The 21,485-nt window shown below is 40.1% G+C and overlaps 1 protein-coding gene across 2 annotated transcripts in view; it reads left to right on the top strand.

Moving 5' to 3' along the window:
• Nucleotides 1-409: 409 nt before the first annotated feature.
• LOC115420697 (homeodomain-interacting protein kinase 3-like) overlaps nucleotides 410-21,485 on the top strand; it is a 38,801-nt gene continuing 17,725 nt past the window's right edge. For both annotated transcript variants that reach the window (XM_030136146.1, XM_030136147.1), the window contains exons 1-5: nucleotides 410-771; nucleotides 4,552-5,555; nucleotides 5,924-6,115; nucleotides 6,236-6,417; nucleotides 16,660-16,783. In XM_030136146.1, coding sequence (XP_029992006.1) covers nucleotides 4,554-5,555; nucleotides 5,924-6,115; nucleotides 6,236-6,417; nucleotides 16,660-16,783 — 1,500 coding nt within the window. In that variant the 5' untranslated portion in view covers nucleotides 410-771; nucleotides 4,552-4,553. The remainder of the gene's footprint in view (nucleotides 772-4,551; nucleotides 5,556-5,923; nucleotides 6,116-6,235; nucleotides 6,418-16,659; nucleotides 16,784-21,485) is intronic.

The raw sequence follows: 21,485 nt of genomic DNA on the forward strand, positions 1-21,485 counted from the left end.
CCGCAGAATTCTGACTTTTTCCCCCTCAGAATTCTGACTTCAATCTCATAATAATAATAATAATAATAATAATAATAATAATAATAATAATACACTGGACCTTAATTTTTTCCCCAGTGGCCCTAATCCTCTTCTGTATATTTGTTCATAAGTTTTGCAGGACTTTTATTTGCAGTAGAGTATACTGTTTGTGCTAATAGTAGTACATAAGGTGCTTAAGTTTAATAGATGGTTAAACATCTGGAAGTGGGATATAATTATAAGATATTTCAGATATTGTGGCACGCAGATGACACTATGCGACAATTATAGACACAGCACCCCCACCCTCTCTCTCTCTCTCTCTCTCTCTCTCTCTCCCCTCCTCCCTCACATTCCACACATGCGGAGAAGCAACAAGCTACTGAACCAGCAGCAAAGCAACAGCTAGCAGCCAGCGGCTATCTCTGTCGGAGGACGGGGCGTATTATTACCATGCAAAAGTTTACAAACACCGATTCCTTGTCCTGAGTGGGCACCAGAGTAACGTTAGGTCAGACCTGGAACGGCTGTCGGAACCATGGGTCGCGGCTGGCTGCCTTAGTTTTCGGTTCCGTTCTGTTATTTGGAGCTTCAAATGTGCGAAAAGTCGCTAGGTCTCTCCTCGTCGTTTAACAAGATGGCAGCAGCAGCAGTGGCAGCAGCATCGTTGCAGGATTTGACAGTGCGGGTCCTCGTTGCTAGCCTGTTCCTTGACGCTTCGGGTGATACAATTTACTGGTCTTACTGAAGGTACGTGACTGTTTCTGAGCCAACATACTGTCTGGTGTGGTTTCCACGTTGCGCTTGCTTTGGCTGGTGTGTTATTTTACCACAAATGGAACTCTGCTCTGTGCTAGCTTGTTTGCTAACTGTTAAGCTAGCCAACTTGAGTTCGTGCTCTTTGCTACACAAGTGTTAGCTGCGAAGGCTAATGAGTTAACGTGTCTCAAGCCAAAGTGTTTACTGAAAAGTTTAGTAAATACAACGTACATGTGGCTTTTTCTCTAATGGGTCATTTTTCTTTTACCGTTTTTTTGTTTGAGAGGTGTTTGCGTTACTTTGGAACATAGGGAAATTCAGTATTTTATCAACTATTATGTATAAGTAGAGTGAACAGTAAATATAATTTGGTCAGTTTGGTAAAGTTTGTGGAAGTTATCATCTTTTCCTCAGAGAATAACACACACTCTATATAGCTGGCTGTCACGTACCACATAAGTTTCAACAGGTGTCCTTGCTGTTGTTGCCCTTCCCCCAAACACACACACCGCACTACACACGACGTACACGTATACATACCACACACACACACCACCCCTCCCATATGTTACTGTCTCTTAGATTGATCAGTAACAAATTGCGTGTTCAGCTGGCATTCTTTTACAGCTGGGAAACACACCACAAACGCACACATGCGCACACGCTCCCTCTGTGTCATGGCTCTCCATTTCAGGCTTGGATCTCGTCACCCTGTGGGGTGTCAGGCTACCTAGTTTGGCAGGGGAGGACGGAGCAGGAGGTATCACAGCTGTGGAGGTTCGCTGTCCCTCATGATGGCACCTTGGCAGGCATACACAGTGAAATATTTGCAACACACAAACCATATGGTGACAGCTTTTTGCTTTGTGGACATATTTTCCTCAGTTGCATCATTATCACATTATCAGTATAAGTCAGGGCTTGCAGCTTTGCATTGTAAATGCAGAAAGTGTTTTTTACAGTATGTTTTAAGGAACTGTGCAGTGCTAGAATACGACTGTTTTTATGTTTAGAAAACCTCATGAACTGAAACCTTTTATTATTAACCTATTGTCTGTAAGTTAGCTGTCATTTAGAGACTGCAGGAGCAGGTGTGAACTTCATGCTTGCTTGGGTGCTATCTAGAAAGGATTGCATAATGTCTCTCGACAACAAGATTGTTTTTTTACTTAGTTGACAGAAAATTTAGGTCATAATCTTGATGGCATATCTACTTGAGCAATGTATCTGGTAAAACTGATCATTCCTGATTTTTCCTGATAATGGGAAGTGAGGTGTGTTGTATTTTATGTTGAGGTTGCGGCACACCCCTCCTGCCTGTCTGAGCCTGTGTGTAACAGCTTCGCCTGTCAAGAAGGCCACTAGCTCTCAGCACACTATTCTCCAAGAAAAGCCTTGAGCTTAGGATAACACGCTTTGTGTGTATGTGGATGTTTAATGTGGCCTTGAAGCTGCTAACATCTGAATCGGAGTGTAAACACAGGCTTGGCTCATGCATTTGTAGAAACATTAAAGTGGAGTGGCCTGGCATCTGTCTGCTTTATGCCTCTTACCATGGTGTCAGGACTTGCTGCAGGGGGAGGAATGTTGTCGGACCATCTGAAAAAGGTGTTCAAGTAAATTCATGATTAAGTTTATGTGGATGTATTGATTGTATTGGAAAAAGTCTGAATGTTATGAGTTTGTTATTGTCTTATTTTAAGTATTGTCTTTTTAGTGTTATTCCAGTTACAGTTTTGGGTTTGAGTTATGTGAAAACTGTATTCAATGAACAGGTGGTTAAGATTGAGGTCTCTTTATAAACCATGTGAGGTCTATTTGTAAACCATGTGTTAGAATGCAGTTAAAAATATTGAGACAAATCAGCAAGTAAGGTACAAAGAACTTAAATGTACTAATACATATAATTCAGCAGTCTCCTTGATTGTAGATTTAATGAAGTGTTCATTAGCCTTTAAAAAACAAAATCAGGAAAAACACCATCATCTGAAAGTACAACCCCATTTTCTGCAGCTTTCTCCTCTTTATTCAGATCGAAACAATAAACATAAGGATAGATGACATGATGTTTCACGCTGTTATGAAAAAGGGAAGCCACTTTTCCAGGGACACAGAGTAGAGCAGTAGAGTTTACATCCAAGCCACATTTGACAGAATCTGATCAGTGACAATTACAGCAATGAATTATGTGTTTAACCTTTCAACCTGTCTGAAAATGTCTGTACATCGACAAAATCAGGGCATCACTGGATAGAATTTCTACAGCCTCAGAACAGAAGCATAGAGTGGATGCTTCAGTCTCATGTCCTCTCATACCACTTGAATTACAATGTGCTGAAAGGGAGGTTTTGCCTAATGACGCTAAAAACTTTCTTGCACTGCAACTTTCAAGTATGTTTCCTCAAATTTTTTTTGAGGCATTGCAGTTTTAAAGAACATTTCAGCGAAACTAACATGATTATATCGCAGTGAGTTATCTCCATGTCATATCAGTTGAATTGCGTCATTACCAGGCCATGTATTAGAACAGGAGTGCAAGCGTTTGTCCTTGTGTTTGTATAGACTTGTTTTTTGCCCAACTCCTTTTTAATCTCGAGTTAGATTTCTCATCTAAAACCAAAGGTCTTGCCTGGTGGTCATCATATTAGTAAACTTAAACAGCACTAAAATGCTGTTGAATTGACTATACACCAGAGAGAGAGGTTTATTAGTCAGCAATTATTTTAGTGTGCGTGATCTGTCTATTTCTAAAATGTCACTGAGTCACAAAGCTCTCATTATGTTTTATGGTGTATCATTTCCCCCTTGGAGTACTGCTTGCTTTGCGGTTCTACTTTGTGTGAAACTGACCCTCTAGTGTAGCGTGCGGGGACAGGCCAGCAATGCAACGGGCTTCCCCCATCTCTCGTTACAGGAGGCAAGTTCTCCTTTCCTGTAAGGGTGACATTATGGCTCAGATGTGTATTCGCTTTGGCAACTTCATGATTGCTTTATTTAGGATGGGAATGAGGGTGGTGTATTTTGCTTTTGACCAGTACACTCCTGTGTACATAGTACAGTGATAATGCCAAGTCTTTAAAATGATCAGGTGCATTGGTAAAAAGGTGTTTGTTGTCGCTTCACTTTGAGCCAAACATCCTCTTAACCGAAAGCCTAAAAAATTGTTATTATTTGTAATACCTCTTCTGTTTGTTAATGCCAAACATTTAACATCCATTTTAACAAAAAGAAAATTACATTACATTTGAGATGGCCAATCTTAGTTTCTGTTTTGCATCTTCTATTTTTTTTATACGCTCAAAGCTAAGGCTGTTCACGCACTTTCAGTACCAGTACTTGCACCCTCATGCTGTGTTCGATTCTTTATAGTCTTCTCTGAAAATAAAATGACAAAAGTGAAACAACCGTACAGTAATTTTCATTGTACTCCTATACTTGTCACAGCAATCACACAAAAGACAGCACTGATGATTTTTTTTTTATGGATGGGTTATAAGGAATGCTGAAAATACTTGTGGTTCGTTATGAAACTGTGGTGGGACAATTTGGACTGATAAATAATGGGGAAACTATGTGTTGACACTGAGATTTGCCCCTTGGCAACTGAACTTCAGTACCAAACAAGGCATTTGGTACGTAATAGTAAGTAGCAAAAGAATCACAGTTTGGCAAGCATCTTAATCTCTAAATCTAAAAACGTCTTTTTATTGCAGCCTAGCTTTGCTGTAAACCCCGCTGTTATTGATGGATGTCTTTTCTGCTTTTCTGTAGGTATGGCCTCACAAGTCTTGCTCTACCCACCACACCTTCACTCAGCTCAAACAAGTGCCTTAGGAAGCAGCAGCAGTGGTACCAGCAGACAAACAGGCGAAGCCCATTGCAGTAATAACACCAGCAGAGCCTTTCAGCACCGACCCCCACCCAAGACCTACGTGATCGGCGTCAACTACGGTATCGCCTATCCCAACAACGTCGTCCCATCCTCAACAGGTGCAGACGCAGGACGACTGCAACGGGGAATCCAGCTCGAAGAAAGGGAGGAGTGGGCATTGCAGACTGCTGGATTAGAGAGGGAGGAAACGTGGGAGGGAGGAGGAGGTGGAGGAGGAGAGGTGAGGCTGCGTAGGGACAGTGGTGGTGGAGAAAGAGCAGAAGAAAGAGGCTTGGACTGCGGGCTTCTGAGGAGGGCCTGTATCAGAGCAGAGGAGGAGGAGGGCACAAACATCAGAGTGCAGGTCAGAGCCGGATACGTTAACCTTGCAGACACAGGGGCCACTCAGAGATGTGAGCAGAAACCAGGTGACTTTGGAGAGCAACCACAGGAGAACAGCTGTGTTGGAGCCATGCAGATAGTGGAGGAGGTGTCTGCTCTACCTTCACTTCCTCCCCCTGTGGCTATGTTGCAAACCAGCACCAGTAACAATGTGGATACTGTTAGAGGAGGGGGTGGGGGGACACTGCCTGCACAACACAACAGGGTCAACGGAGTCAATGGCGTGGGGATTGGGGCGGACGGGACTGAGTTCAAGTCAAACGGCAGCACTGAGGTGGTGGCAGGAGCGACAGTGACCAGAACTGGATCGGGAGACGGCGACTATCAGTTAGTTCAGCATGAGGTTTTGTGTTCCCTGAAGAACAGCTATGAAGTCTTGGAGTTCCTTGGTCGTGGCACATTTGGTCAGGTGGTGAAGTGTTGGAAGAGGGGAACGAATGAAGTGGTGGCCGTTAAAATACTGAAAAACCACCCATCCTATGCACGGCAGGGGCAAATTGAGGTGAGCAGTTTTGTGTTTTCGTACAAGCTAATTGTAGCTGTGTAAATTCACTGAATAGTCATCTGTGTGTTTTCTGAGTAGTTTAGTTATAGTTTTACTTGTATTGAGGAAATTACTTGTTTTAGTTTTCCAGGTATTATGAGAAACGGCCGTAAAAGGATGATGACACATATTTCAAATGTGTTACAAAGCCATTTTTTGAAAAAGGTTCCATTTTGCGCCATTTCATTTTTAACCTCCGAAATCACTGCCATTTTACTCTTGAATTGTAACACTTGGCGATGCTTGTTAAAAAAATCTCCGTCTATAGGTTTTCTGCATTTGATGAACTTCGTCAACCATGTTGTGTTTTCTTCCTGAACTTCCAGGTGGAGATCTTGGCCCGGCTGAGCAGTGAGAATGCAGATGAGCACAATGTTGTGCGTGCACTGGAGTGCTTTCAGCACCGCAGTCACACTTGTCTGGTGTTTGAGATGCTGGAACAGAACCTCTATGACTTCCTTAAGCAGAATAAGTTCAGCCCACTGCCACTAAAAATTATCAGGCCGATTCTGCAACAGGTAATGTGACTTTTTTTGCAGATAGAATTTACAGGCTCCTCAGCTAACCAGCCCAAACATGTGCACATCGAGTAACTTCAAATACAGTTTGATTCACACATGTTGATGTTTACTTTACAGGTGGCCACAGCCTTAAAGAAGCTGAAATCTCTGGGATTGATCCATGCTGACCTGAAGCCAGAGAACATCATGCTGGTTGACCCCTCCAGGCAGCCATACAGAGTTAAAGTCATCGACTTTGGTTCAGCCAGCCACGTCTCCAAGGCTGTCTGCTCCACATACCTGCAGTCCAGATACTACAGGTGAGCACTTTTATGTTCGTATACAAGTCAGATGATTTCATCTTAATTAAGAAACACCCAACCTATTATTATATTTTGTTAAACATTTGTTTATGGATGTTTTTGTTTGGATGCACTTTAAAAGCACTGCACAGAATCACCATCGAGTGAGTGAGCCATATTGATTGATTTACATTATACTTTAAAAACTGTCAAAAATTATTTATTGTGTTGCAACAACTGATGCTGCAGTTTTACTATGTTGCCAAATTTAAAAAAAATCACAGCTTAATTTTATCTTGCCTTCATATCATATATGTTGTTGCTGTGCACAAATGCCAACATTGTACTATAAATACTTTTACAGTTGTTTATTCTAAGGACAGTATTGAGTTGAGCTGTAGTAGATCAGGTAGCTTCGAAAAGCTATGTTGGGCAGCTGCAGCTAAATTAATACAAATGTTATTTGGATTACTTCATCGTATTTCTACTGAAGCCGGTGACAAATCACAAATGGAAACACAGGGAGTTAATTACATTACACCATGAAAGCTAATGTTGTCTAATTCCAGAAGCATAATGTATTAAAACTATTGTGATGAAAGCAATGAGAAAAACACACTTCATTCCTCAGAAAATCTAGGGCAGTCTAAGAGTACAAAATGTTCAGAGATAAGATTTACAGTGTATAATATTCTTAGGAAGTTTGGCTAGGGGAAGGTATAAAATGTCATGTCATGTGTCATCGTGATATGTCAACACAGAGACAACTTGGTCTCATGGGTAATGGCTGTTTATGTGTGTGTTTTTCTGTTTCCCACAAGGCTTAGTAAAGCTCAGCTCAGCTTTATGGGTTTAGACCTTTTCTGTTCTTACGTCATGCAAAGGCCTCTGTATTAACCTGCCCACTCTCAGTGGGACCGCCACGCTGTGCGCTGCTTTCCACTCTTCCTCTCCGTCTTTCACTGTATGTCCTCCTCTTTACACTACTCCGTCACTCTCGCTGCACATGCATTTTTGGATGCATGCCTACTTGCCATGCATATGTATCTGATCTGAGTTCAGCTCGTCACACCCTAAACTATGCTGCTGTTGCATAATACGCTGAGGAACCGAGATGTTTATATGAGGAACAGCGTCACAGAATATTTGGGATGTCTTTTAGCTTAGGGTGAGACGGAGATTGAGTTTATGACACTAGACTTGTGGTGGTGCAAAGAACCTTGTTAGCTTTAATAATGTGTAAACATGCACTCACAGTTCATCTGCACAATACGTAAAACAAGTGTTGTTGAACATCAAAACAGGATCCCTCATGTTAAATGTATTGTAAATTGTTGCTGATTCACTGTAGACTTGTTGCGATGTGGAATTTGGAGGCTGGTGACGCATTAAAATATCTCTGCTTGTTAAAGGTGTTGTTTTGGTTCTTTTCCAAAGTAAAGATGTCACAGTGTGGGAATTTTCTTAAATTTTTTTGTTTAGACTTTTAGTTTGTTCTATGCTTTCAGGTTAGTTGTTAGTGCATAAGTAGCTTTGCTTTTACTTTTATTTTGAAAGATTTGATTACTTTTGCTTTCATTTTTATTAGTGTTTGTCAGGTATTATGAGGAAAGTCATGATGTGTGGGTTCAGATATGATGAACAGAATCATTGTTTTAAGGCCCTGTGTTATTAAAAACCATTTAATTCTTGAGCTGTTAATACAGGGGGAACAATGGAAAAAAGGGAGACTTTGCATGTGAAAAAAGTTAAGTTTTGGTCTGTAATAGATGTCTTATCTTTGTTGTCATTCCACTAAGGTTCATCTTAACTGATAATAGTAGTAGCAGTAGTAATGATAATAATCTGAGATGCTTCTGTCACCTTATTTTCAATTCAGTCAATAAAATTATAACTTCTGCGCTAGTTTTAAAAGTTAGTTTTACAGAAATTCTAAAACAGATATTTCATTATTTGATCACAGGACTCATTTCACTGACTCTTTGACTAGCAAGTTTCAGCAAGTAGGTTGATCAGGGTGGTTAAACTATTGCAAAGTCTTTAAACATTGTGCAATCTGTGCCGAACACTGCTCAAATACTGGGTATGTCTCTTGCTTTTGCAGGGCACACACCCTCCATTCCACCTTCGGCAGCTCACAAGGCCTTGTCAGTTATTTTAACTGCTATTTCTCAAACTCTTAACTTGTTTTAGACTAATTTTTGCAGAGGAGAGCCCCAGGGCATGAGAATTCCACTGCAGGTCTGGGTGTGCGAGTTTTGACGAAAGCAAGCGTCTTGCTAGGCGGCCCCTCTCTTGGAGACGAGGAGTGTTCAGCTATAGTTGTTGCATAACATAAAGGCTTTGCTCTGCAGTTGACCTGGTTAGGTGTGTATGTGCTTGTGTGTTCCCGAGTGTGTTTGTCTTTGAGCAGCGTCTGCAGAGCTGAGATCATAGTGCAGAGAAAATGGGCTGGCACTGAATTTTAGGGAGGTCAGTCAGGACACAGAAGGCTAGGGGAAGAATGTGGTATGTGAAAACCCGCATTTAGATCCAGGAAAAAACATGCAGACATTCCTGTGTGTGTCTGGGTGTGCTCGTATGTGTACCCCTGTCCGTGCAACAGCTGCCAAGGCAGGATACTTCGTGTACGTTACACAATGTCCTCCAACATGCTTCACTAAAACTCAGTTCAGATGTGACAAAGAGCTTCTCTGAGTTGAGGAAATCTACATGTCAAGGATCTAAATGTTACTTTCCGGAGCTATAAAGCCACACTGACCAGGAATCTCGAGTTTAGTCGAGTGGTGTAACATCAGGCAGTTTTAGGCTGCCTTTTGCAGATCATGTAATAGGCTACCCTTTGCACCAGAGAGTTTGTTAGGATAAAAGGGGAGTTACTGTAGACATTTATATAGTTATTTTTTATGTCTCTTAATTTTTTGTTTAATTTGTTTGGATTTTGAGTGAATAAGTAGTTGTAGTCATGCTTTGAAGTGTTGACTACTTTTTAGTTTAGTGGTTTTAAGTGTTAATTGATAGAAACTGAAAAGGGAGGATTGAAAGAATGCATAAAATTATAGTGACTTTTCCACATTGTGCAAAACCATTTTATGAACCGTTGGATGCTGTAATTCTGGTTCTTTTTCCATTATAGTTTTTATTTTACTTGCATGTTTTTGAAATCTGCTAATTGCATTTTAATTCACAGTAAATTTGTTTGTTCACTGCTAGTGTCCGCCTTAGTTTTTAAGCACTTTAATTACCCTCGTTCAAAGTAGACGCTAAAAGGACAGCCACACCTTCATCTTGGTCACCTTTTATCCTCCTCTACTTCCCTTTCACTGTTTGTGTGAGTGGGACTTGGTTTAGCCATGTTGGCAGCTGGTTACTCATTTGCAGTTTACTTTTTGAGCTGTGCGTTAGTGTTTGCTTGGAAAGGGAAGTATCTGTAACATAGGTTTGTTGGACAGTGTTACTGCAGTTGTTTGCACCGTGCTTATCTGTCTGATTATGTAATTTGACACCAGAGGAACATGTATGATCTGTGTTGTCATGTTTGTTTAGGGTTATCAGTAACGTGACAGTACACAGTGTCTCTTCATCTCTGTTTATGTTTTATAATGACTCTACCATGTGGTTGCCATAGTGAATCTGTTAAAGAAATGCTGGCCTTGTCGCTATGCATGCATGTGTTTTTTGTTTAACAGCAAAAGGGGTTTTCCTTAGATTTTCCAAAGGCATAGGTTGCAACAGCGCCTGCAGTATCGCTTTGTTGAAAAGTTTTGTATTTGTACCCGCTCAGGAAAAAAAAAAAAACTTGAAATAAACTCCTGTTCTTGTAAATACTGGGTAATGCTGTCACTTTTGAGCAGGAGGATGTAGGCATCAGCTTGCAGCTCTGGGCTCAGGTGTTTTCTAGTTCCACTTGCGTGAGGTTGGACTTTATTACTATTCTGTAGCATATGATCGCCTTAAATCCTAATTTGTGGCCTCGTGTACATCATACACCACAAATAACCAGTACTTTTAATTTTTTTTTTTTTTTTTTTACCGTGGATAATATTATGTCTGATGAGAAGTACATTTATTTAGAGTTTGGCTTGTGTCTGTGGTGGTATGGATGTAGCCAGAACACTCAGTCTCTGACTCACTGTGCGGTCTGTGGCCGAGGTGAAAAAACAGCTAATTGTAGGGTGGTTGGTTCAATCCCCACATCCTCCTGTTTGTATGGTCCAATGTCCTTGAGCAAATTCACGTTACTTTTCCTCATGTATTTTCATAAACCAGTGTTTCAAGCCATATTCTCATGAGATTTCTTCTTGTATAAGTAAAAATTAAACTTATGCCAATTTCTAACTGTGTATATTTTCTAGCCTTCGCTTTTGCCTCTTTTCTATTAGCTTTGGATGTACGCCACATAGCTACAGTCCAACAGGTGCTAGCTTCTCTCTATCAGCTGCTTCTATTGTTTGTTTTTTTTTTGCACTATAAGGTGGTGTAATGAACTTGAATTCGTTGAATTTTTTTTTAGCTGGAAGGCTCTAGCAGAAGCCGTTCAATGCTTGTCATGCTCTAATGTGTTGTTGCCATGGCAGCATGACACAGCAGGGCCTGGTGAGGTGATGGTTCTGTCCTGCGGGGGCTGGTGACGTAAAACCACCTCCCACAATGAAAATGGAGCACTGGGCTATGTGAATAATTCAGCTAAGCAGATCAGGTGGAAGGAAAGGCAGCTCTCATCTCAGTAATGCTTACAGATGTGGGCAGCTTGTGTTCAGCCTCCTTCATCTATCCATCGGTGTGATTTCTTCGTGGTACAGGTGTCGTTTTACACTCGCATCAAATCACATCACTCCGTAATAGGATTATAATGTTCACCTATTTGTTTGGGGTGTTCAGGTGTTTGTTTGGAAGGTACAAGGTCAGTTCCTGTGTAGCCTCTTATCAAGTGGCCTTTGGCTGCCTTTTAAATAAGCAGGAATGTGTTGACCTTAGTTTTACACAGTTGCTCATAGTCAGTCTGACCCATCCATTTCAACAGAATAGAAGAGAAATCATTTTGATGCAACTGTGGGACTTTTTATTGGATTGCCCAAAAGCTTACGAAGGGAAATGAAACAGTGGAAAAAAGACATGCAGCAATACCTAATTCCAGTTTTGACCCTTATTTTTGATTTTCAGAAAAACACAATCTCATGTCTGGCCAATATGGTTTCTTTACATTTTGTAGCACTAGAAAGTGTAATATAAGGTCATCTTTTTTTAAATATGATACACAGTTGATCCTTAGTCACTGTTACAGAATTCTGTTTTGTATTCTGTAAAAGTTTTAAATATTTTTTAGTGTTTCGTTAAATTTGTTTGTGGTGCCAGAAAACCCACACAGTGAAGCACATTTGCACATTTTAAAACAAACTACCAAAGAATACCATATAAATAAGGCGTTCCACTACAAATATTTTAATTGACAAGGACTTTGTGATAATATCTGAACAATATGTACCGCTCTATCGCTTCATGTTGTTCCACTTAATAATCTGGCGTTGTTCCTGCATAAGTTACACCTGTCTAACAGTGAACTAGATCTCATTTTGGCACAGGATCTGCTTTCCATTGCACAGATTGCATGATTAAATTAATAACATTGCCAAACTTTCTTTGCTCTACTTTTCACTATTATTCACTCTAAATGGGCTAAGCACCAGTGTAAATTTAGTATTTTACAGAGAACACTGCATGGGTCGTACACAGAAGTATATTCATTTATTTTCATTAACTAATATAAGGTTCAGTTTGGATCAGCTGTGTTTAGAGCATCCACTTTAACCAGCAGAAAACTGTGTTACATGTTTTGATGGAAAAGAAACATAAATGTAATGGTCTTTTCATGTCCTTCAGTATAGATGACCACAGTATAAAGTTCCTGCCACGTGTCCAAGTTCTCCACCCCTGTTTTCTGGGATCGTAACAGAGCAGAAGTATAATAGTAGTCCTACAAAACTTGTAGTGCTGCACAATAACATTAGAGATGACTTCCAATCTTAAAGGAGTGATATTTTGCTCTTTTTAAATGGAATTATGCATTTTAAAACATTTCCCTGTGGTCTACGTAAACTGTAAATGCTCTGCTTGGGTCCGAATTCTTCATTAATTCAACTCCACAGGTCCATCTTCAACCCTATTTCTGAGTAATGACACCAGAAAGGTCATTTTGTGCGCTGGCCCTTTAAATGCAAATGAGCCACTTCAGGCCCCGCCCCCTCCAGGTTGTTGGCTGTGCTGCTCTGTCCCATTCAACCAACAACTGAACATTTTAGGTAATCGGCTCAAAGTTTGGACATATTTTCAGTATGGACTACAGACGCTGCTGCTGACAAACAATTATGGCATATTCAGAGAAATGTTCGTCAGAAGTCTCGACCTTATATGTGCAAATGTCTTGATGTAACTAGTTATAGACGTGACAAATTAAGCAGGAATTAAAACAGGTTGTAGAAATCCACTTGGTTTTTGCCGGAATTAATATAAAGGTAGCTTTGCAGCACCTGGAGGGTTCAAATTCAACCTTCTTGAACTATTGGGGTCCAAATACACAAATAAATGTATCGAAGATTAATAAAAGTGGGTTTAGCAAAATATGATCCCATTTAACAGAAACTGTGTGATTGAAGGCTTTACTGATGGGTAGTATCCAAACTTTGGTGTTTTTCTGCTGTGTGTTTGAGTATCGCTGTTATCAATCTGCTTTTCTCTGGTTGCTGCGTGTGTGGTCAATCATGTAACATGATTCGCCGTTTCACACTTTAAGCTTTACTAAAGTAGTGGGATGTGTTTGATATGTGATCATCACGGATCAGTTTTATCTGCTGGTGTTGAAGTACTGGGTTGACATATCCCGTATCCAATCCGTTGTTTAACATCACAGAGAATAAAATAAAAGCTGTTCCATTCTGTATGAACGTACGTATGTATTCTCTTCACACAGCAGCAGTGTGTTGCCACTGTGTTTGTTCTTGTCGTAAATACTGCTCTCTTGTGTGACTAGTTAGTTCTGGAACCTGGTCTGGCTGCCAAACACCTGTGGGTGTGTGTGCGCGGGTGTGTTATACGTGTGTTATGTGATGAGCTGTTACAGATCTGGAAAGCTGGGGCCATTGCTGAAGCTTTTATTACTGGCAGTATAGTGGGGAGCAACAACACACAGTCCTCTACGTTTATTTTTCTCTGTCCCCTTTAATCCCCTTAACCCCAACAGTGTATGTCTCTGCAAGTTGGTTTATTTTAGCTATAGGCTGCTAACCTACAGGTTTTTCATGTCTGAATTCAGAGTTTCCAGTCTTGTGTTTAATTTAATTGCGTTGATTGAGTTTTAGACCAGAACTTATCAAGTCTTTTTAAGTAATTGACCTTAATAAACTCGGTCAAGCTTCCTATCGAACATTTTGTTCCTTTTCCTGTTTGCACTACTAACTTGATCTTTAAATGAGTACCCAAAGTACAACTGGCATTGACTTCTCTATTTGTGTTTCCCCTTCTTAAAAGTCAGCAGATGGTTTTTAGAGTTTTGTTTATTTGAGCTGGATGTCAGTTTAAGCTTCGGAGGAATTTTGCTCTGTGTTGTGAGTTAATAGAAGCTATAAGTTTAGGAAGAAAAGAAAACTGAGTCTGTACAGTTGTGTAGTTTGACACAGGGTCCAAAAGTAATATTTGGCTTAATTGCCTGTGATGGATTAACTCAGAGGGTTCATGGGCCAAAAATATTTACTGGCCATGATAAACATGCATCATGCATGATCTGAAAATGACCTCATATTGTCAGTATGCCTCTTCATCTTTTAATATATATATTCTTTAGAGATGATTATGAATATATAACATTAGATTTACTTTTGAACTTTGTGATGAAAAACACCAAGCAAATTATTGTTAATTCATCACTCATAGAGCAAAACAGCCATGAGTAGCTGTTGTCAAAATCTATGTCCACACTGGAAACATCTATTAGTCGACTAGAGTTTAGTTACTAAGCACATTCATGGTGTGTGTCTGTGGGGAAGGGATCGACCCACAGTCCAATACTGACCCAAACTGCTGGATCAGGTAGCAGTGACGTTGGGGCCGATCTGTTCAGTTAATTTCTGTGTTTTTCTCTGTTTACATCTACGTTTGCATACTAAATCATTGATGAGCAGTGCACTATAGATCCATGCCTGTTCCTTTGTCTACTTGGTGTCTTGGAATCAGAAAAAGATGTCTCTTCTATTCCAGTTGAACATCTTCAAAGTCATTATCTGGGTGTTACATTTGCAGAAGCAGCCAAAGTTAGCAAGGACAAAGTCAGTTCCACTGCATCAAACAAATAGCTGTCAATCACACACCCACTACTGAGATACTGGGTTTATGTCTGTGTTTTACAGAGGTACAGTCATTGTCCAAAGTCTTGGTAGTGATACAGATTTTGTTTTCGAAAGCTTTGTTTGTCACTTCAGTTTATGCTCTGCTTCCTTTGCTTTTTAAATAAAGCTGGATTTTAACTGTAAATGTGTTTTAACAGTTTAGCTTTGCTGCAGAAATTTCACTTTTTGCCCAGGTCATTTGTGGTCTAAAGCAGTTGTCCTTATTTGTCTCTGGACAAATCCAACTCTGTTTGCCCTGTTCTCGACGCACTGAAAGTTTCGAAAATCACAGGTCTTAGCGCCAGCTTTGTCAAATTGTTTTGTCTCGAAACAAAAATGTTTGAGGAAGTCTCTCCCATGGCCCTTTCTGGTATTGCATAACTTCACTTCTCCTCGAAGGAGCAATAGGAAATTGCAAAGTGTAATTTCCTCCATCAGGACAACGACGGCAGACAGCAGTGGCAGCGCTGTAGAAGCGATGGGCTTCACATCTGCAACTGTCTGTTTGTACATACGAACATGTACACATGAACAGTCACAAAGTCTCGCATTCACACATAGAATAATGAGCAATGGCCTCATTTATCGCCTTGTAATACTGTTACATTATGGTCTTGCGTCCGGTTGTTGCTTGGCAACAGTCTTTTCCCCTGTGGTCGTCACAGCAGTGGTTGCTATTTGCAGCACTGTTGCTCAGCTGCTGTGTCCAGGCCTAATAGCCTGTTGTTTTTCTACGCTGGCTCACACTACAGCTTCAAGATTACTAGTCCCATTTGAATTGCGTAAGTGGCAAAGTCCATTTGTTGGTAGAGATTTAGAAATTTGTTGCATTAACACTGCTCACGTCATAAGGGTGTAATGTTCAATTTGAAATGTAACCTGTTGTTAAACAGACTAGTTTCTTGCACAGTCTTGTCCCTTTCGCAAAGGTCATCTTATGCCTTGCTTTATTTTTTTTCACTTTCATCCTGTGGGAAGCATCAGATAAAAATGAAAGTATGTTTGCTTTCAGCATGAATTATAATATTGTGCTGATCAAGTCACATGTTTTGTTTGAAAGTTTTCAGATGCTTTAAGTAGAAAGTACTAGTGGCACACAGTGAAAATGATCCACTACAAGTGAAAGTTCTGCAGTAAACCGTACTTAGGTAGATATTATTCTCAGCCAGTGAGTTATGTGGTTGACCCATGAGGCACATTTCATCATCAACATCACAAACCTTCACATTAAATTCGTGGAGATGGTTTTCACAGGACGGGAAGGGATTGATGAATGCCAATGTAAGAAGTGACTAAAGCTGTTAGACAGTGAAGTGGAATGAAAAGGAATATAATAATATAAAATAACTTATTACATTATTTTAATTACCTCTGAGGTAAGTGTGTGTAAAGTTACATAAAATGCAAATATGAAGACCTTAAATCCATACTGCGCTTCAGTACTAGTGTAAAAGCTGTCCTTCATTCTGTGCTATTTCTCAAAACATACTTGCATATTAATATATCAGGGTTGAAAAATTTGGCACGTCTTTTTTCCTAATTTTTTGGAATAGTAGATGCTAGGCACTAAACACCTTATTGTTTAGGGACAGCCTCCTCCAGTATTGTTGATGTAATACTGTAATTGTGAAGCAGTTAGGGTAGTAGGCCTGTCACATGTCATTCCAAATACTGATATTTTACTGTTGTCATGAACATACACATAAAGCTATGACACCTTTGCCGTTAAGTTCTTCTTTTGGGCTATTCTTCATCGGTTCAAACCCTACTTGTTCTTCTGGTCCATTGAGCCATGACAGTGCGACTGGTTTTTGATTACACATTGTGACCAACTCCCACATATAACCTTTTCTGCCCCTCTTATTCTTGTTTTTCTCTGTAGGGCTCCAGAGATTATTTTGGGCCTGCCATTTTGCGAGGCCATCGACATGTGGTCACTGGGCTGTGTGATAGCTGAGCTTTTCTTGGGCTGGCCCCTCTACCCCGGAGCGCTGGAGTACGACCAGGTAACATTCCTCACTCACACATACAAGACTTACAAGCTACTGAATAACGCACACTCCAGTCCTCTGCCGGTGAGGGAGGGTGGGCAGAGACAGACAAAATAAACCAGAAGAAATATTTTTCAGTTACTCCCGAATTTATATTTTTGATGCTTTTAATTCTCAGGTCTCAGTTTTCCCACTAGCCAGAAACTCAACAGTGCATGCATTATATAGTCCAACCTGTATTTGTTGTTGCTGCCTGATCTCTCCCTTGCCGTACGACTGAGGTCCAGCAAATCCAGCATGAAATCCACCTAATACTAATCTGGCCTGAGTGAATCAGGAAATTGTTCTTGGCAATGTGTGATTATCTTCCCACAGGGTTGTGTGGTCTAAACTACGCAACTGGGACTCTAAATGGAGTCCCCTGGAAAGGGAGAGGGAGCATGGGAAAAGGCCCACATCACATTCACAGCCGAGCACAGGATTACTTATGTTTGACTGTAGAAAACTCAGTAGACATCAGAACCAGGCTTGCACTTTTTTTTTTATATACAGTGTATGGATTTTAGTGGTGTAAAAAAGATTGAGCATTGTGATTTTGATACTTAAGAAGCAGATTGCAATTCTCCGAGACGTGCAAAGATTTATTGTGAGTAGTCATCTAGAATTACAAGGCTTAGAGGCACCAGGGAAAACAAATGTGGAGGGCATCAAAACTAATTAAAATCACTTTTTCCAGAGCCAGTGACTTACGGGCCCCCAGTTTACATCAACAAAATGTGTTTTATAGCTGTCTGGATGTCTTTGATGCTCTTCTAAGTTTTTGTACACATTCAGTGATTAAAAAGAGTCCAAAATGAAGCTACAGGGTACGACAACATTTTCTTGGAGGACTTCCAGACTCAACATCTATGCACCAAAGTGTTCTACAAAATGTCACAAGCCAAACAGCACCCAAGTCATCTGAAAACCAGGCTAAATCCTTGAGACAACAGTGTTGTAATGTATCTTCAACCAATGTAAATTGAGAAGACAGGAAGTACAATAAGGACACTGATGTTTGTGTTAGTAATCCTAAGCTGTCCTGTAACGTCAGGTATCAGAGACTGAAAGACTTTGACCAGTTTACCTGGTGTACAGAGCTCAAGACTGAGCTGGGTTTTTGTCAACATAGTGTAAAAGTGGGACTAAAATTGACATTACTCTGATGGTGTTCCCTTTAGCCACAACTGTCCACTAACATTACCTCAGGCCATCATAAATATACAATTTTAATAACGTTTCACAACTATAGAATTGTCTTAATTTTATGAAAGGCTGCAATGTAAAGGGCCAGACTTAAGAGGATGTAAGGTGATATAAATGCAGATATGGGTAAAAAATAAACACTGTTTGTGCTGTGATGTTATAGATTTGAGCCAGGAGAGTTACTGTGTAAAACATGCAAAATGAAAGTCACCACAGTTTGTGTTTTTCTAGTTTGTCTACATGTTTGAGAGGAAAAAATACAAATTTCAAGAAGAGTTATCTGTGCATTGTCCTGAAAACCAGATAGATAGATGGATAGATATCTGCATGATTGACCAAATACAGCCCTAATTAGGGATGAGTATCATTAAGATTTTATCAATACTAAAAATGAATCTGGTGCTTTAACCATATTCTTATTGGTCTTGTTTCAAGTGTGTTCCATTAATCAGTGTGGCCCCACCCCTGAAAAATTCTCATGAATCTGAAAAGTCCTACCCCCCTGCTAGGTACTTTTTTCAGGGAAAGTTTGGAGCCCTGGGATTTTTTTTTTTCCCGAATAATTTCATAGGGAATGCTTTTCAAAATACCAAGTAAATGATAAAAGTTCTTGTGGTGGAAAAGGTGATAATAGCTACTTCCTGTCTCAAGTTTTCTTTTTGTGTCTGAATGAGACTCAGATGGCTGGGGATAACAACAGCTTCTGACAAAGTAATGTTAATTTTTCCACTAAAGTCACATTAATTACCACAACAGCAGAATTTGACACTCAACCCATCTTATTGCATGTTTTTATTTTGTGCATAATTGTCAAACATGGACTATGACAGAACATATTGAATAGTGACTTCTGTTCTCACAATGTAGAAATGGATTCAGAAGTGTTGAAAGAAAGCTGGTGCAACAGTGTCTTTGGCTTTAATTATGGGAGAAGAAATGATTATTGCCCTTTTATCGCAAGTTGAGAAATTTCTCTTGTGATCTCAGACATTTGGTCCAAATAAGGTGTTGTAATGCTCTAGTGTTTCACAAAGCCCCCTGTCCTAGCACATGCCCGCACCAAATGCTCTTCTCTATTCGTTTTGGAAAATCGAAGCCTGTTTGGGGAGACCATGATAAATATGTGTGTGTGTGTGTGTCTTTTGAGGTTATTTTTGGCCTTCATCAGTCAGATATGGTGACTGATAGGGCTTCGCTGATCCCTGACTCTGTTGTACCAGTGGGCCATGCCAGGACACACACACGCACAGCGAGCCCCCAAAAGCATGCTGCACTATGCCAAGGCTCGTCGCAGTTCCACTCTACACAGCAAAATGTATTTATAAACATAAGCCTGATGGTAGACATGTACAGTGGTGGCCGTTCAGTGCACCATCAGCAGGTTCTTAGTCCAGTGCCCTCTGGCCTGTCAGTGTGTTTGTTCTGGGCTGTAGTGCACGTGCATACATGCGCTCACACACACACACACACACACGCTCAGTCTGTATCATTTTAGCATTTCCCATTGGTCAGGAAATTGTTCCAGAATATCTTGGTATTTTGAAGACTGGGCGGAGGAGTTTCGGGTGAAGTCGGCTCTTATCTTGTAAATGCACTAGGAGTAAACCAAAATATGTTTTATAACTCGCTAATCACACAGCACTGGAGACATCGCCTTAGGATTTTTAAAAACATTTTCAGACTGGAAGACAGACAGAATAACAAAACAAAAGAAATTAATCAACAAAACAGGAGAAATTAATGCTTTTGGCTACAGACGCAGCTGAAGTCGCTCCTGATGTGAGTTAGTTTGATCAGAGGCATGTTTGCAAATGTGGGCTAAAACATGCAACTGCAGCCAACTCCTGCTCATATTTATTAATAATTCATGGGTTGTGCAGGTGCTTGAAATCCTTGAAAATGCATGACTTTTAATGTGTTTTTGAGGTTTTAAAGTGCTTGAATTTAAGTTTAAGTGCTTGAACGTGCCTGCAATTGTAACTCTGTGATTTATTTATTTATTTTTAGTATTAACTCAAGCCAAAGCTACTTACAGAGGTGATACATTTTGAACAATAAAGCATTATGTCAAAAAAGAAAATTACCATGTGGTCTCAGGTCGATTCCAGGTCATTTTTTTGATCTAAGGGTGTATTCACATCTGGAAATTCCTTTGGTCCGTTTATTTGGGTCAGATTGAATGTGGATTTTATTTTTTCGTTTGGGTCGGATCGGATTCTCATTGCAGTTTTCTCTAGTGGACCAAAATTTGTGAACAGAAGCACACGTGATGAACTGGGCTGGCACTGAACAGAAAAGTCGGGGGTGGGGTGAATCAGAAACAGTGGGTGTTGATGGAAACAAACATGGACGGCCTATGTGCAGTAGGACCAAATGTCAATGAGACATTCAATCTCCTTATACAGACAGCAGCTGCTATTAGCTCTGGCTACCCATGCAGCTTGGCTACTTCCAGTTTTGTTGATTGCCCACAATGCCACACGGCCGTGGTGGTTCATCAAGCACAAAAAAGTGCATGGTTCCTTAGTTTGTTTGGTATTCACACCAAAAGTGAACCAGCCCAGAGTCTGTTTGGAAACAGACCAAGACCACCGTTTGTTTGGTTCAAGTCAGAGTTCGCATGTTTGTATTCATACCAAAAAAAAAGTCTGGACTTTCCGGGGAAATGTTTTTAACAGACTAAACGAAGTAGGTCCGAATACACCCTTAATCTTTGTCTCAGTGCGAGTGTGTCTTAAGAATGCTAAGTGCTCCCCTTTAATTTCTAAACTTTTTGCTGTTATAAAACATACTTTTAGTTGGTTATAGCATAATACAACTTACATCATTGTGATAAAAAGTGAAAAAAATAATTATGAGTGTATGTATTCCTGTAGATATGCATTTTATCCCAGCGATAAAGTGCTGCTTTGGAAACATTTTAAATTACCCTTAAAAGTGCTTGAAAAGTACTTGAATTTGAACTTAGAAAATGTGTACGAACACTGATAATTACTAATGTTTTTTTTTTTTTTCTTTAAACCTGTCCTGTTCAGCAATTTGGCCTCGAGTATGAGTGGACTGAGTGCCATGTCTTGCTTGACAGTTTTGATCCAAGAGGATTTTGAACCTTAGATTGGTTGGATTTTACTGTTGTGTGTCGGTTACCTGATGGGAGAACAGGACGGGGGTTATACACAAACAAACACTGACACTGAGTCTGAAACGGAAACAAACAGGCGAAAACAGGACAGAATAACAGAATAGTCCAAAATCAAAATAACCAATAGCAAACAAGTGAAGAAAAACAAACAAAAACAGCAGCAGAGCACTGAGACTTTAGAGCCAAATTACACACATTCAGAAACCTGAAGGTGACAACAGGCACATGTAGGTGTGTGTCCGGATGCACATGCAAAAAAAAATTTAATAATTACTAATGTTAATTTATTTATAGGACATCTTTTACAGCACAAGGTTGAAAAGTGCCTCA

Source organism: Sphaeramia orbicularis, chromosome 6, assembly GCF_902148855.1.
Source record: "Sphaeramia orbicularis chromosome 6, fSphaOr1.1, whole genome shotgun sequence".
Taxonomy (NCBI): Eukaryota; Metazoa; Chordata; class Actinopteri; order Kurtiformes; family Apogonidae; genus Sphaeramia; species Sphaeramia orbicularis.